General features: G+C 41.2%; 1 protein-coding gene and 1 pseudogene across 1 annotated transcript in view; one reads left to right on the top strand and one right to left on the bottom strand.

The window, feature by feature from the left end:
* The window catches only part of LOC110333787 (oocyte zinc finger protein XlCOF6-like), a 70,474-nt gene that overhangs the window by 50,198 nt on the left and 5,602 nt on the right, over positions 1 to 14,674 (bottom strand). Inside the window, exons 2-4 of the mRNA XM_029546596.1 lie at positions 6,094 to 6,360; positions 5,519 to 5,645; positions 4,604 to 4,684 (exon numbers count right to left, since the gene is read on the bottom strand). Coding sequence (XP_029402456.1) covers positions 4,604 to 4,684; positions 5,519 to 5,645; positions 6,094 to 6,138 — 253 coding nt within the window. The 5' untranslated portion in view covers positions 6,139 to 6,360. The remainder of the gene's footprint in view (positions 1 to 4,603; positions 4,685 to 5,518; positions 5,646 to 6,093; positions 6,361 to 14,674) is intronic.
* Positions 4,936 to 5,188, top strand: LOC110328316 (annotated as a pseudogene).

Below are 14,674 nucleotides of genomic sequence, written 5' to 3'. Positions count from 1 at the left end.
TCGAGGCCAGCCTGGTCTACGAAGTGAGTTCCAGGACAGCCAGGGCTACACAGAGAAACCCTGTCTCGAAAAACCAAAAAAAAAAAAAAAAAAAAATTTCCTTCTTTTAAGATATTAAATTTATGTGCATATGGAGGGTATGCACATGGAAGTTAGAGGAAATCTTATGAGTTGGATCTCTGCTTCTACCACGTAAGTCCCAAAAATTCAACTTAGGTCATCGGGCTTGGTACAAGTGCTTTTCTCCACCCAGGCAGCCTATCAGTGCACTATAATCCAATACGGCCTCAGTTCAACTTGCTGGAGAGATCCCATTTCACAGAATTAGTTCATGCCAAGATGATTCATTAAAGCAACCCTAAAACATTAAATACGATCACAAGCTCTCTCATCTAGAATTTACATTTCGCACAAACATCAAGAGCATCTTATAAAACACTCAACAAAGTGTTTACCACTGCCCAGACCCCAGGAGAAAGTTCTCTCACCAACTCTGCTTCCAAGCTGTTTCTTAGGAAGGCTTCCTGATACAGACAAGTCTCTCTTTGAGAGCTACTGTGATATTATGGCTCTGTTCTGTCTCCAGTACTTTTTTGTCATGGGCCTATTATACAGTTAAGACATCTGTTCCCTGGGGCTAGTGAGATGGCTCAGCAGGTAAAAGCACTGACTGTTCTTCCAAAGGTCTTGAGTTCAAATCCCAGCAACTACATGGTGGCTCATAACCACCCGTAATGAGATCTGATGCCCTCTTCTGTTGCATCTGAAGACAGCTACAGTGTACTTATTTATAATAATAAATCTTAAAAAAAAAAAAAGTCAGAGAGAAGGCATCTTAGGAGTAGGGCAGAAAGGAAAGGTTCAGGCAGTCTGTGCAAGCTATGGCATAATGACAGCAGTCTAGCAGTCACCCTCCAGTCCCCTAGAACCTTGTGCCTTAGTTTGCATTAACTGTCAACTTGACAGTCTGGAATCAACTGAAAAAAATAAAATAAAATAAAATAAAATAAAATGAATCTCAATTGAGTAAGTTTTTAAAAATAAGATTGATCTATGGATATATTTCTATGGATATAGAAATGCCTTGATTGATAATTGGGTAGGGCAGCCCAGCCCATTATGGGTGCTTCCATTCCCTCTTCAAGTGGTTATGGGCTATAATGAGAAAGATATCTAAGCTGGGCAGTGGTGGCGCACGCCTTTAATCCCAGCATTTGGGAGGCAGAGACAGGCATATTTCTGAGTTCAAGGCCAGCCTGGTCTACAGAGTGAGTTCCAGGACAGCCGGAGCTATACAGAGAAACCCTGTCTCGAAAAACCAAAAGAATAAAGAGAGAGAGAGAGAGAGAGAGAGAGAGAGAGAGAGAGAGAGAGAATGAGAATGAATCAGCCCGACAAGCAAGCCATCCTATAGCATCTCTCCATTATTCATGCTGTAGTTCCTTGGCTCTGAGGGACAGTTCCTACCTTAACTTCTCCAAGCAACAGGCCTGCAATATGGAAGTGTAACTTGAAATATAACCTTCATTCCCTGAAATTGCTTTTAGTCATGGTATTTGCCACAGTAACAGAATAAAACCAGGGGACTTTGATTAGTCACAATATCCCAGGCTATCTAAACAAAGAGGGATCTTCAAATAGTTTTGCACTATGTTAGAACCCTGTCCAGAAAACACATGTTGCACAAATTAAAAAGATCTTCCCACATCAAAAAAAAAATTAATAGTGGGTTTTCTCACTTCACATAATTTCACTAATATACTCTCACAGTTATAGCCAGCAGCATGGATATTGCCACCTTCAGTGGAAGAGGCTTCCAATATCAATCATCAATCCACACAAACTCTCATAGACATAGCAACCAGTCATTTTAATGGGGGCATACCCTCAATTGACACTACCTCAGATGGCTGTAGGCATTCAAATATATGAGACTTTGGGGCCATTCTTAGTCAAACTACATTCACTAGCCTCCATTGGCTTATAGCCCTATAATAATTCAAAAAAACATAATTTTTGCTATCATAATTATAGTCAGTCCAATTTCCAAAGTCCCTATCATTTGTAACAGTCTCAACAATGTTTAAAAGTCCAAAGTTCAAAGTCTTTTCTGAGACTCAAGGCAATCTCTTAATTGTAACCTGCTGTGAAATCAAAACAAATGCAAATCACATACTGTCAAAAATCAATGGCATAGGATATATATTACCATTCCTAAAGGGAGAAATGGCTTCATAATGAGGACATACTAGACTCAAGAATGAAAACAAGCAGGGAAAACACCAAATCTACAATTCCACATCTGATGATAAGGCACTATTCAGAATTGCAAATCTTTTAGCTTTGTTGACTGCAATACATTTCTCTCTTAGCCTGGGTCCACACTAAGTCTGCAGCTCTCTTCGGTGGGTATTGCATAATTCTGGGATCTTCAACATCTTGGGAGTCTCCAATACTTCAGCCTTACAGTTTCTTGCAAAAGCCTCCCTGAGCCTCCATGCAGGGACACCTCTAGCACAGACCTGGGCTCAATAGCTTTTCCTAACCATGAAAGGAGATTCAACTTCCTTCTTTGTATCATTGTCTCTAAAGCCAGAATCACATGTCCCACACTGCCAGGTTCTTTTGCTTGCTATTGCTAGGTCAGGAACCCCTTGTTCAAATAAATGTTCATCAGCATTTTGTTTTCTCTGCTTAAACATTTTTTTTAACTCATTTACACAAGTAGATAGTTTAGCTGGGTGGGGTCTTCCCCCAAAGTCACCATTCCCTTCATTCTTTTATTTAGCATCAGGCTTTTCTTTAAATGTCTCATCTTCATGCACTAGGACCTAGCGCCATTACATTTCCTGGTGCTCCCTTTCTCATCTACTGTACATTCATTTTTTTTTTCTTGCTCAGGTCACTTCTCTTCATTATTGGTATGCATTAGAGTGAGCACAAATTAGGTTGCCTTGAAATCTCCTCTGCCTTTGCCATTAAGTCAAAATTCAATTCAGCCTCAGAAAGGTTTTTGGACAAGGGCAGAAAGTAGACATATTCTTCACCAAAATGTAACAGTAACTGTTTCTACAGAATCTACTTAATATGCTTCTCAGAAACCTCTTAAGCTGTGTTGCTCTTAGTACCACTGTGTTCCATGCTCCTGCTAGTGTGGCCAATCAGGCCCTGGTTGTCAAATTCAACTGCTTTCCTAATTCAGACGCTAAAGTCTACATTCCACCAACAAGCAGCATGGGCAGGCCTGTCACAGCAATAACCCATTCTTGGCTCTAACTTCTGTCTTGGTTATTGTTCTACTGATATGAAGTGTCATTATGACCACAGTAATCTAATTAAGGAAAGCATGTAACTGGGGCTTCTTTACAGTTTGAGAGCTTTAATCGACTACCAAGGCAGGGAACAGGGTGGCATGTACTGCTACTCCCTGGTGACTAAGCATTGAAATACATGAGCCATGAGGGCCTTCTTGGGTTTTTTTGTTTTGTTTTGTTTTTTGTTTTTTTCAAGACAGGGTTTCTCTGTATAGCCCTGGCTGTCCTGGAACTCACTTTGTAGACCAGGCCGGCCTCGAACTCAAAAATCCGCCTGCCTGTGCCTTCCGGGTGCTGGAATTAAAGGCGTGCGCCACCACGCCCAGCTCATGAGGGACTTCTTATTCAAACCTTCGGACTACACCAAAAGATACCGAGGTGAGTTGCAACAGAGATGCTGGATACTGTTGATAAGACTGAGAACCCGAGACTAGATTAAACCCTCACCAGTGCAGAGAATGAGATACTTTAGAGCACTAAGACCTGTATCGCCTGTCGTTATTCCAACCCTTCAATCAAGGATTTAGGACCCATGCATAAGGAGAAGCAGAAAGACTGTAAAGACAAGACGCGGTGGATAACAATAAAGAAAAAGCCTTTTCCAGACACATCAGGACTAATGACCACATACACTCACTGAGACTATGACAGCATACGCAAGACCTGTACAAGCTCAAGACTGAGAAACTCACAGCTCAGAGAAGAAAAAATAGGTGCAAACTCCCTCTCCTAGCCAAGCACCTATTTGAAATCCATAGGTTCTGTGAGAGGGAAGATCAGTATTCTTCAACACAATTCAGAGAATGCCTCAGGTGCAAGAGCATTTTCCCAACAGAGGAGCAAATCGTCAGACTTTTATGATTTTTCAGTCTTGTTTTCATTTTTGAGAAAGACGAAGAGTGCATGTGAGAGAAAAATCATGATGTTGGGTCAGCGTGGGTGAGGGCGAGTGGACAGGGAGATGGGGAGAGAAGAAAATATACACAACATATTGTGAGATATATGGAAAAAAAACCTCAGCAAACAAATCAGCACTGGACCTCTGCAGACAAATACAACACGCAGTAAAACACACAGTACACACTGCCAAATTGATACTATAGCACTATATTTTAACTCAACACTATTTGGATAAAGTGAGAAATAAACAATGTAATTCCACTGTGTATTACATTCTGGATGCATTATCTAAGTATCATTTCTAGAATGGCGATGGGGTAATATCTCTACAAGTTAAGATTACTACTTGAATTAGAACCACCATAAGACATTGTTTCATTACAAATTACCTGGTTCCAGGCCTTTTGCAATGGACGGTTCTTCATTTTGTTCAAGACAGGTGAGCAGCTCTGGTTTTGATACTGAAAGACCTGTGTATTAGAAGAGACAAATGACATCTTTCTTAAATTACGTTAATTAAAGTTGGCTTTCCCACACTGGGTTGTACCCAACACATAAGAGAAAACAGAAATGGAAGATCCACAAGTGAATTCCTTAGTGTTATTTCCTGACATGTATTTTAGAAGTTCCTGATATCAATATATCTGAGCTTTTATATATATTTATTCTCCTTTAAATTAGCACATGACCTTTCCAGCGGTGACGACCTCCCTACGAGAACATGCCTCTCACAAAGGATCTCCTTCATTCCTCTCCAGAAGAGAAGAGGAAACACAAGAAAAAGCACCTGGTGTAGAGCCCCAATTCCTACTTTATGGATGGGAAATGCCCAGGATGCCATAACAATCACCATGGATTTTAGCCATGCACAAGCGGTAGTCTTGTGTGTTGGCTGCTCCACTGGCATCTGTCAGCCCACAGGTGGGAAAGCAAGGCTGACAGAAGGATGCTCCTTCAGGAGGAAGCAGCCCTGAAAGTCCCTGATTGGAGATGAGTGGGAACCTTCTCAATAAACACATTTTGGATATAAAAAAACAAAAACAAAAATTAACATGTGAAAAAACACAAATGTTAAAATCAACTTCTACTGTCAGATACACAGAGTATGTGCTACTAAATTGAAGGATTTTACTAAATGTAAGCACAAGGTAGACTGGTTTCAACTGTTTGTATAAACAAGACAATCAGCACTGTCTAGGACAGACTGAGAGCTGAGACTCAGACAATGGACAGATACAAACAGTAAACACATTTGATAGACACTGTAAAATGAAGTAGAAATCCCAAAAGAAAATTATTCTCACCCACAGAGACCAGGATGCTGTAGATCTCTAACATGACATCTCTATACAGAGTCCGCTGAGCAGAGTCCAGGCATTCCCACTCCTCCTGGGAGAATTCTATGGCCACGTCTTTGAAAGTTAACAGACCCTGAAATGAAAATTAACATTTCCTCTTATGTCCACTAGTTTAGTCATTACGAAGTGAATGAAATTAAGGTAACTATGAAATGTGTTCTGTTATCAGTAATCAATACACAATTTTCTAAAGTTATGATGTGAGATGGAGGATATTTTGACTTGTCTAGAAAAACCCAACAGGCCCTCAGATGAGTGGTTCAGGAGCAGGTGTGTCTCCTCAGTGATAAATGATCACCCACATCCTTCTCTGCAGCAGATGGTAGCTACATTCACCTCTGATACCAGAAAATTTGTAAATATTTCAGGTCATGCATTCCTGGAGAGAAATAATGATCACGAAAGAAGAGACAGAGAAACAAATGGCTGCACACAGGTGACAATTTTTAAAGGGTTAATATTTAGAATTATCAGAATAATGAAAAGGACAAAGAGAGGACAACCATAATTATAGGACCCACGTTAGTCCTATCTTTAGGGAGTTGGAGGACCTGGTGACGACCCATCTCTGTTATCTCCTGGAGCCTTCTTCAGTTGGGTGTGGTGGGTCCACAGGGTGACACTGGCCACCTTCACTGCTGTAGAGGTGGTGAGGACCACAGGCTATGGGCTTTTCTGTGTTGGCTCCAGGCTCCAGGTTGGAATCCTCTTCACCCACATAAGGACATCAGGATGGACAAGCTCAGTCATGGATAAGGGCACAGCATCTTGAAACATCTGTTTATGGTCTATTAAGGAATTGAGGAGGAAAGGGTTAATAATCTACAAATAAATACAAGATCATGAACTTCGTTATATGGGGCACACCTGGCCTTTAATAGGGCAAAAGGTAGGAGGCAGATCCAATTGTTACCAATCCGAAGGAAATACTTAGTTCACCTATCCACTTGATACCCTGTGCCACAACAGACACTCAGAAACCATGAATGGCTGCAAAAAAAATTTAAGTTGTTCCTTTCCTACACTGAGGTGGCCTCTTCTTCCAGCAAACGATGGATGCCTCTCTATACCTGGCAAAGTGGCTGCGTGACCAGCTTTAACCTAACACAGGCCTGTTGGCATTTAAAATGGAGGCTGAACACACTGTCCAGCAGAGCCTTAGTGACCCTTACCTCATTTTCTACTTCTCTGAGATGCTTAATTTAAACAGAATCTACTTCTCTATTTGGGATAATGGCCAGAATCTGCAGGCTAGCCATAATAGCCTCTCCAGACCCAGACCTTAACACAACTGATGCCACAGTGGAAGTACCATTCAGGACATTAAACACAGCACAGACGCAGCTAAAAAAAAAAAAAAAAAAAAACCCACCTTATCCATCGAAGTACTTAGTTCTGGGAAAGACTGCATGTAACTTTCCTTTTTTGGCTTGTGTAGTTCTGCTTCTGTTTAACTGTTCTTGCTAACTGAGGTGTCAACAAAGGATGTGGCTTTGTGCTTAAAAGTACACCCCGAAAAAGGTTCAGGAATACACTTGGATCCCAAACACCCAGTGGAGTCATCAGACGGTTGACAGAGACGTTCTTAAGCCGTGTCACAGTAGACTTCTCTGGTGGACACCACACAATAGAGCAGCTAAAAGTATTTCTCACACTGGCAATGCGACCGAGATGACTTGGGACCAGAAGACTACTTGGTCATGGTGGATGATGTTTTTGATGTGTTCCTGAATTCGGTTTGTGAGTATTTTATTGAACATTTTTACATCAATGTTCATAAGGAAAATTGGTCTGCAGTTCCCTTTCCTTGTGGATTTTTTGTGTGGTTTAAGTATCAGGGTGACTGTGGCCTCACAGAATGAGTTTAGCAATGTTCCTTCTGTTTCTATTTTGGGGAATAATTTGAGGAGTATAGGTATTAGCTCTTCCTAAAAAGTCTGGTAGAATTCTGTGCTAAAACCATCTGGCCATGGGCTTTTCTGGTTTAGAGACTTTTGATGGATGCTTTTATTTCCTCAGAAGTTAGTTATAGGACTGTTTAGTTTAATCTGGCCTGGATTTAACTTTGGTAAGTGGTAGCTATCTAGAAAATCATCCACTTCATTTAGATTTTCCAATTTTGTGGAGTACAAGCTTTTGAAAGACAAGACAGGGCTGCCCACTCTCAGGGCTGCCCACTCTCTCCCCATCTAGACAACATAGTACTTGAAGCCCTAGCTAGAGCAAAAGACAACTAAAGGAGATCAAGGAGAAATGTAAAGGAAGAAATCAAAGCATCACTATTCATAGATGGTGTCATAGTATACATGAGTCATAGATGATGTCATAGTATACATGAGCGACTCCAAAAAGTCAACCAGAACTCCTACAGTTGATAAACACCTTCAGCAAAGTGGTTGGATACAAAATTAAATTGAAAAACTCAATAGCCCTCCTGTTGATAAACATTAAATGGGCTGAGAAAGAAGTTAGGGAAACAACACCCTTTACATTATTAGCCAAAAATAATATAAAATATCTTGGTATAACTCTAACTAAGCAACTGAAAACCTGTATGACAAGACCTTCAAGTCTCTGAAGAAAGAAATTGAGGAAAATATCTGAACAAGGAAAGAATATCCCATGCCACACCCGCTGGCCTTCCTCTTCCCTCCTCAGTGTGCCCCAGCACTAAACTTAAGCTAACACACCCTGCTCAACCATAGGCCATGCTTGCCACATGTCCAGATAGGCTGACCATAAACTTTCTCCCAAACCTAGTCCTCTGTCGTACAACAAATCATTGTCACCCGGCTCCTCTTCCCCCAGCCTCCAACACAAACAATCACTCCCAATGAACACAGCAGCTGAGCAGGCCAATAAAACAGGCAACACAAAGCAATGCACTCTCTGGAATTGCAGACAGGAGACAGAAACCAAGAAACAAAACACCCTTCCAACAAAAACAAACGCAGAAATCAGAACCCCGACCCATAAACACCCCCAAACCAGATGCTAGCTCAAGAACACAATCAATAACAGCCAGGGCAATATGTCTCTACCAAAGTTTGTAAAAAGAAAACAAACAGAAGCCATTTGGAATAAAATTTCCATTTCTGAATATGTGTCAGATAATGTTTAAGTTCCTAAGACCCCCCGTGGTAACTGACATCCTGCTTGGCAGGACTAAAGATGTGTGCACATAACTGACATCCTGGGTGGCAAGTTGAGACAAGAATGCTAGGCAAATCGCCTTGCCACAATTGAATAAACAAAACAACAGAAATATGGTAAGTGTACCACAAAGATATGTTCCTAAGGAAGTCCCCTATCCCTAAATGCTGACTGGCAGACTGCAATTTGACACAGATGTTTGATTTTTCAAGCTTAAAAGCTCTGTAACATTCTGGCTCAAAGTCCCAATTTAGCTCCCGAGTCTGTTCTGCACATTGATGTAGCTTGATTACAATGAAGTTGTCATCTGCATTGACCTGGTGCTTTGAGTCGTGCTGGACCTATCTAATCAGACCCCATAACAAGTCCAAAGATCCTACCACAACAGGCCCTGAATATTGTAACATAGCTAAAGCACAAGAAAAAGATTTTAGAACCAAATATAAGAGCATAATAGAGTTCCTTAAAAAGGAAATGAATAAATTCCTTAAAGAAATCCAGGGCCAGGCAGTGGTGGTGCATGCCTTTAATCCCAGCACGTGGGAGGAAGAGGCAGGCAGATTTCTGAGTTGGAGGCCAGCCTGGTCTACAAAGTGAGTTCCAGGACAACCTGGGCTACATAGAGAAACCCTGTCTCAAAAAAAAAAAAAAAAAAAGGAAATCCAGGAAAACACAAACAAACAATTGGAGGACATGAATAAATTGCAATGCCCTAAATTAACCTGTAAGCCCCACCTACTATTAAGGACCAAGTAACATCATGGAATGCTAGGAGTTGTAGTTCTGAAAAAAACAACAGTCTCATGGGAAAATATGGTGGTCAAATGGTTTTGTTCATAAAAGCCCCTACAACAGATGTCTTGGGGCCATTCAGCTAGGTAATAAATAAAGAGAGTGGTCCTGACCAAAGTTCATCTTGTTCAGCATTTAATAAAACTTCTTCAACAGAGACTGCCCACCTAGGGATACATCTCATATGCAGACACCAAACCCAAACACTATTGCTGATACCAAGAAGTGCTTGCTGACAGGAACCTGATATAGCTGTCTCCTAAGAGGCTGTGCCAGACCCTGACTAATACAGATGTGGATGCTTACACCCAACCCAGACTGAACACGAGAATACCAATGGAGGAGTTAGAGGAAGGACTCAAGAAGCTGAAGGTGTTTGCAACCCCACAGGAAGAACAACAATATCAACCCACCAGACTCCCAGAGCTCCCAGGGACTAAACTACCAACCAAAGAGTACACATGGAGAGACCCATGGCTCCAGCTGCATATGTAGCAAAGGATAGCCTTATATGGCATCAGTGGGAGGGGAGGCCCTTGGTCCTATGAAGGTTCAATGCCCCAGTGTAGAAGAATGCTAGAGTGGTGAGGCAGAAATGAGTGGATGGATAGGGGAACACCTTCATAGACGCAAGGGAGCAGGGATGGGATAGGGGGGGTTGTGGAAGGGAAATGAGGAAAGGGGATAACATTTGAAATGTAAATAAATAAAATAGCCAATTAAAAAATACAAAATACGGGCTGGTGAGATGGCTCAGTGGGTAAGAGCACCCTACTGCTCTTCCGAAGGACCAGAGTTCAAATCCCAGCAACCACATGGTGGCTCATAACCATCTGTAACAAGATCTCACACCCTCTTCTGGAGAGTCTGAAGACAGCTACAGTGTACTTACATATAATAAATAAATAAATCTTAAAAAAAAACATACAAAATACATACATATATACATAAATAGAAATAGAATCAAAGAAAACAAAAACTAAGTTAATTAATACAAAATACATACATATATACATAAATAGAAATAGAATCAAAGAAAACAAAAACTAAGTTAATTCTAGAAAAGAAAACATTAGGATGCAAACAGGAACTAAAGAAGTAACATTCACCAACAGAATACAAGAGAAGGAAGAAAGAATCTCAGGCATTAAAGATACTATAGAACAAAGAAATCTACCAATCAAAGCAAATGTTATTCCTGACACAAAATATCCAGGAAATCTGGGAGACGGTGAAAAGACCAAATTCAAGAATGAGAATAGAGAAAAGAGAAGAATCCCAGTTCAACGGTCCAGGAAATAAGTTTTTTTAACTTTTTATTGATTCCTTGTGAATTTTACATCAAGTACCCCAATCCCATTCATTTCCCTATCCCTTCAAATACATCATCTTCCTTTGCAACCTCCCTTCCAAAAGCAAACACAAAATAAAAAACAACAAAAGGAAACAAAAACATCTCATCGTGGATATAATAGGCTGTCACAGTATGTCACATGGTATATCCTTTTGTTTACTCACCTACACTTGCATATGTTCATTCCTACAATTAACAAAATCACAGAAGAAAGGTTTCCCAGCCTAAAGGAGATGCATATACTAGAAAAAGCATACAGAACACCAAGTAGATTGGTCCAGAAATGAAAAATAAACTTGCCATATAATAATCAAACTGTAAACATATAGAACAAAGAAAGAATATTAAAAGTTGCAAGGGAAAAAGACCAAGTAACATATACAGGCAAACCTATTCGAATTATAACCAATTTTTCAACAAAAGCCAGAAGGTGGATATGGTCATCCAGACAAACCAACATGGAGAAATACTTGCGCTAACAGATTTTATAAACCAAATGGGCATAACAGATATTTATAGTACATTCCACCTAAACAATGAAGAATATAACTTCTTGGCACTTCGCTGAACTTTCTCCAAAATTAGCCACATACTCAGGTACAAAATAAGTCTTTAGAATACAAGAAAATTGAAATACTCCTGTAATCCTATCACAGCACCATAGATTAGTGTTAAAAAAAAAAAAAAAAAAAAAAAAAAAAAAAAAAAAACGGAAACAACAGAAAGCTTATTAACTCATTAAAAACTGACCAACTCTAGATTGAACTAAAAAAAATGAATTAAGGGTATTTTGGTTTTAAGCCCGACCTTTTAATGCCTGAAACATCTCTCTGGATTTCCCTGGAAAAGGGAAATAGAATACATTTTGTAGGTAGACTGGGGGTAGGTGTGAGGAATGACAACAGAAGAGATTAGGTGTGGGGAGAGTGATGGAGGGAGAGTACATGGAGACTACCAAAAATGGGGGGCACATTTTGGGGGTGAAATAGATGCCTAATGCTATGAAGATTCCCTCGAATCTATGAGGGTAACCCAAGCAAAGACTCCTAGTAGTGGGGCATATGGAGTATTAACAAGCCATCTTCTGCAACTAAGCAGGCTTCCAGTTGTGGGACTGAGACACCAAGCCAGTCACAAAGCTTTCGACCTACATCTTTCCTGCCTACAAGATGTGCTGGAGCACTGCAGGCACTAAACTTGTGGGAGTGGCCAATGACTACTCTATCTTGAGGTTCATGCCACAAGAGGAAGGCCATGGCAGACACTTTCTGGATAGCTAGCAACTGGATAGGGAAGAGCCCAGAGACCTAGGGTAGAACCAAACATGACTGAAAAAAAGAAAGTCAAAATCAATGAAACTTATTAATAATATTCTGCTATATTCACAGATCAGTGCCTAGCTCAAATTTCATCAAAGTGGTTTCCTCCAACAGCTGATGGAAGCAGAGGCGGACATCCACAGCCAAACGTTAGGCAACACTCAAGGAACCCTGTGGAAAAGAGGGAGGAAGAATTATCAGAGCCAAAAGGGTTGAGGACAACACAAGAACAGGCCCACAGAATCAACTAACCTGGGCTAATAGGGGCTCATGGAGATGAGAAGGCTATTATTGGACCTGCCCACTCTACACTAGGTTCTCTGCATATATGCATGGTTGTTTAGCTTGGTGCTCTTGTGGGACTCCTAACAGTAGGTTTGTATTATGTGTGTTGGAGGGGGTGAGGGGGTCTGAATCGTTTGCCTGCTGTTGGGACACTTTTTCTACTACTGGGCTGCCTCATCCAGCTCTGATATGAAGGTTTCTGCCTAGTCCTGTTGTGTCTTCTCTGGCCATGTTCAGCTGGTGTACCTGGGAGGCATGTTCTTTTCTAAAGGGAAAAAGGACAAATGGAATGGGGGGAGGAAACTGGGAGCAGTGAAGAGAATGGAAACTATGGATGGGAAGCACTGTATGAAAAAATAAAAATAAAAGAAAAAGAACAAGAAAGAAAGAGAGAGAGAGAGAGAGAGAGAGAGAAAGAGAGAGAAAGAAAGAGAAAGAAAGAGAGAGAGAAAGAGAGAGAGAAAGAAAGAGAGAGAAAGAAAGAAAGAAAGAGAGAGAGAAAGAGAAAGAAAGAGAGAAAGAGAGAGAAAGAAAGAAAGAAAGAAAGAAAGAAAGAAAGAAAGAAAGAAAGAAAGAAAGAAAGGGAAAGGGAAGGAGGAAGAGAGAGAGAGAAGAGAAGAGAAGAGAAGAGAAGAGAAGAGAAGAGAAGAGAAGAGAAGAGAAGAGAAGAGACAAGACAAGACAAGACACAAATATAGGAGGAAAATTAAAGACTCTCTAGAATTCAACGAAGATGAAAACACAACATACTGAAACTTATGGAAGACAAGAAAAGCAATGCTGAGAAAGTTCATAGCACTAAGGGCCTACATAAAACAACTGGACAGATCTAATTCTAAAAACTTAACAGCTCACCTGAAAGTTCTAGAACAGCAGTTCTCAACCTGTAGGTTCCCACTCTACCTAAGACCATTGGAAAACACTATTTCTGATGGGCAGAGGAATTGAGACACTATTGCTCTGTCTCCAGATGGGGCCACCAACATGCAGATACCCCTACATGAGCACATGGAACAGTACTAACCTGTAAGAGCATTAGAAAAGTTGAGAACCACTGATACACAGTTTGACCTAATGCGGCCTCATCCTCTTGACTGTATGTAACTTATACTAATATGACATTCCTGGTGTGACTGTACACAGTAATAATTTATGTGACCTTGCCCTTGTAACTTTGTATATCTTCAACTCAAGTGAACTCTGTGTATATGTGCCTACCCCTCAAAATATAAACTGTTGTATTCCGTAAATAAAGATGTCTATTGCCAGGACAGCCAGGGCTACACAGAGAAACCCTGTCTCGGAAAACCAAAAAAAAAAAAAAAAAAAAGATGTCTATTGCCTGAGACCATAGTCTGCTTCATTTTTAGGTTCTCCAACCCCAGGTTAATGTTGCCAAAGTGAGTGGTAAGAATGTAAAAATGTATGAACTGATCTTTGCTCTGGTGCACTGCCGGGGAGAGGGCAGCCTGCAGAAGCGTCAGAGCTTCTGGGAAAGATCCCATTTCTGGTCCAGTTGTTCAGCACCTTTCCCGCCCGAGGAGGGGTGTCCGCCTGGGAGGAGTCTCAAGGCCTGAGCCGGAAGGAGAGCCATTTTTGCTCCGGTACGCTCGCTTAGGCTCCAGTCTCTGCTAGCAAGAGTGTGGACCGCAGAAGCTACACAGATTTGGGACAAACAGAAGCAACCTAACTTCTGGGACAGACCCTGTTGCAGGCTCCAGAAATTTGGGCACCTTCCTCGCCAGAGGAAAGGTGACCACCGGTGAGGGCTCTGTCAGCCAGAGCAGGTGAGAGAGTCATACTGTGTCCAGGGTCCCTCAGTGGAGTGCAGGTGAGTGAATAAACTGTAGAGGCAACACATCTTCTGGAACAGGCCCTGTTTTGGGCCTACATCTTCAACAAGAAGGCAGACCTGAACGCCAGGCCTCTGTGCACCTTCCCTGATAGAGGAGAGCTCCCTGAAGAGAGTAATCTGACCACTGAGACTCAGGAGAGAGCTGGACTTTCAGGACTGCTGACAGAGGCTAACAGAATCACAGGAGGAACAAGCTCCAACCAGAGACAACTATAACAACTAACTCCAGGGATCACCAGATGGCAAAAGGCAAACATAGGAATCTTACTAACAGAAACCAAGACCACTCACCATCATCAGAACCTAGCACTCCCACCTCAGTCAGTCCTGAATACCCCAACACA

Source organism: Mus pahari, chromosome 1 (genome assembly GCF_900095145.1).
Source record: "Mus pahari chromosome 1, PAHARI_EIJ_v1.1, whole genome shotgun sequence".
Lineage (NCBI taxonomy): Eukaryota > Metazoa > Chordata > Mammalia > Rodentia > Muridae > Mus > Mus pahari.
Note: the sequence above shows the minus strand (reverse complement) of the source record. Positions and strands in the feature narration are given on the sequence as shown.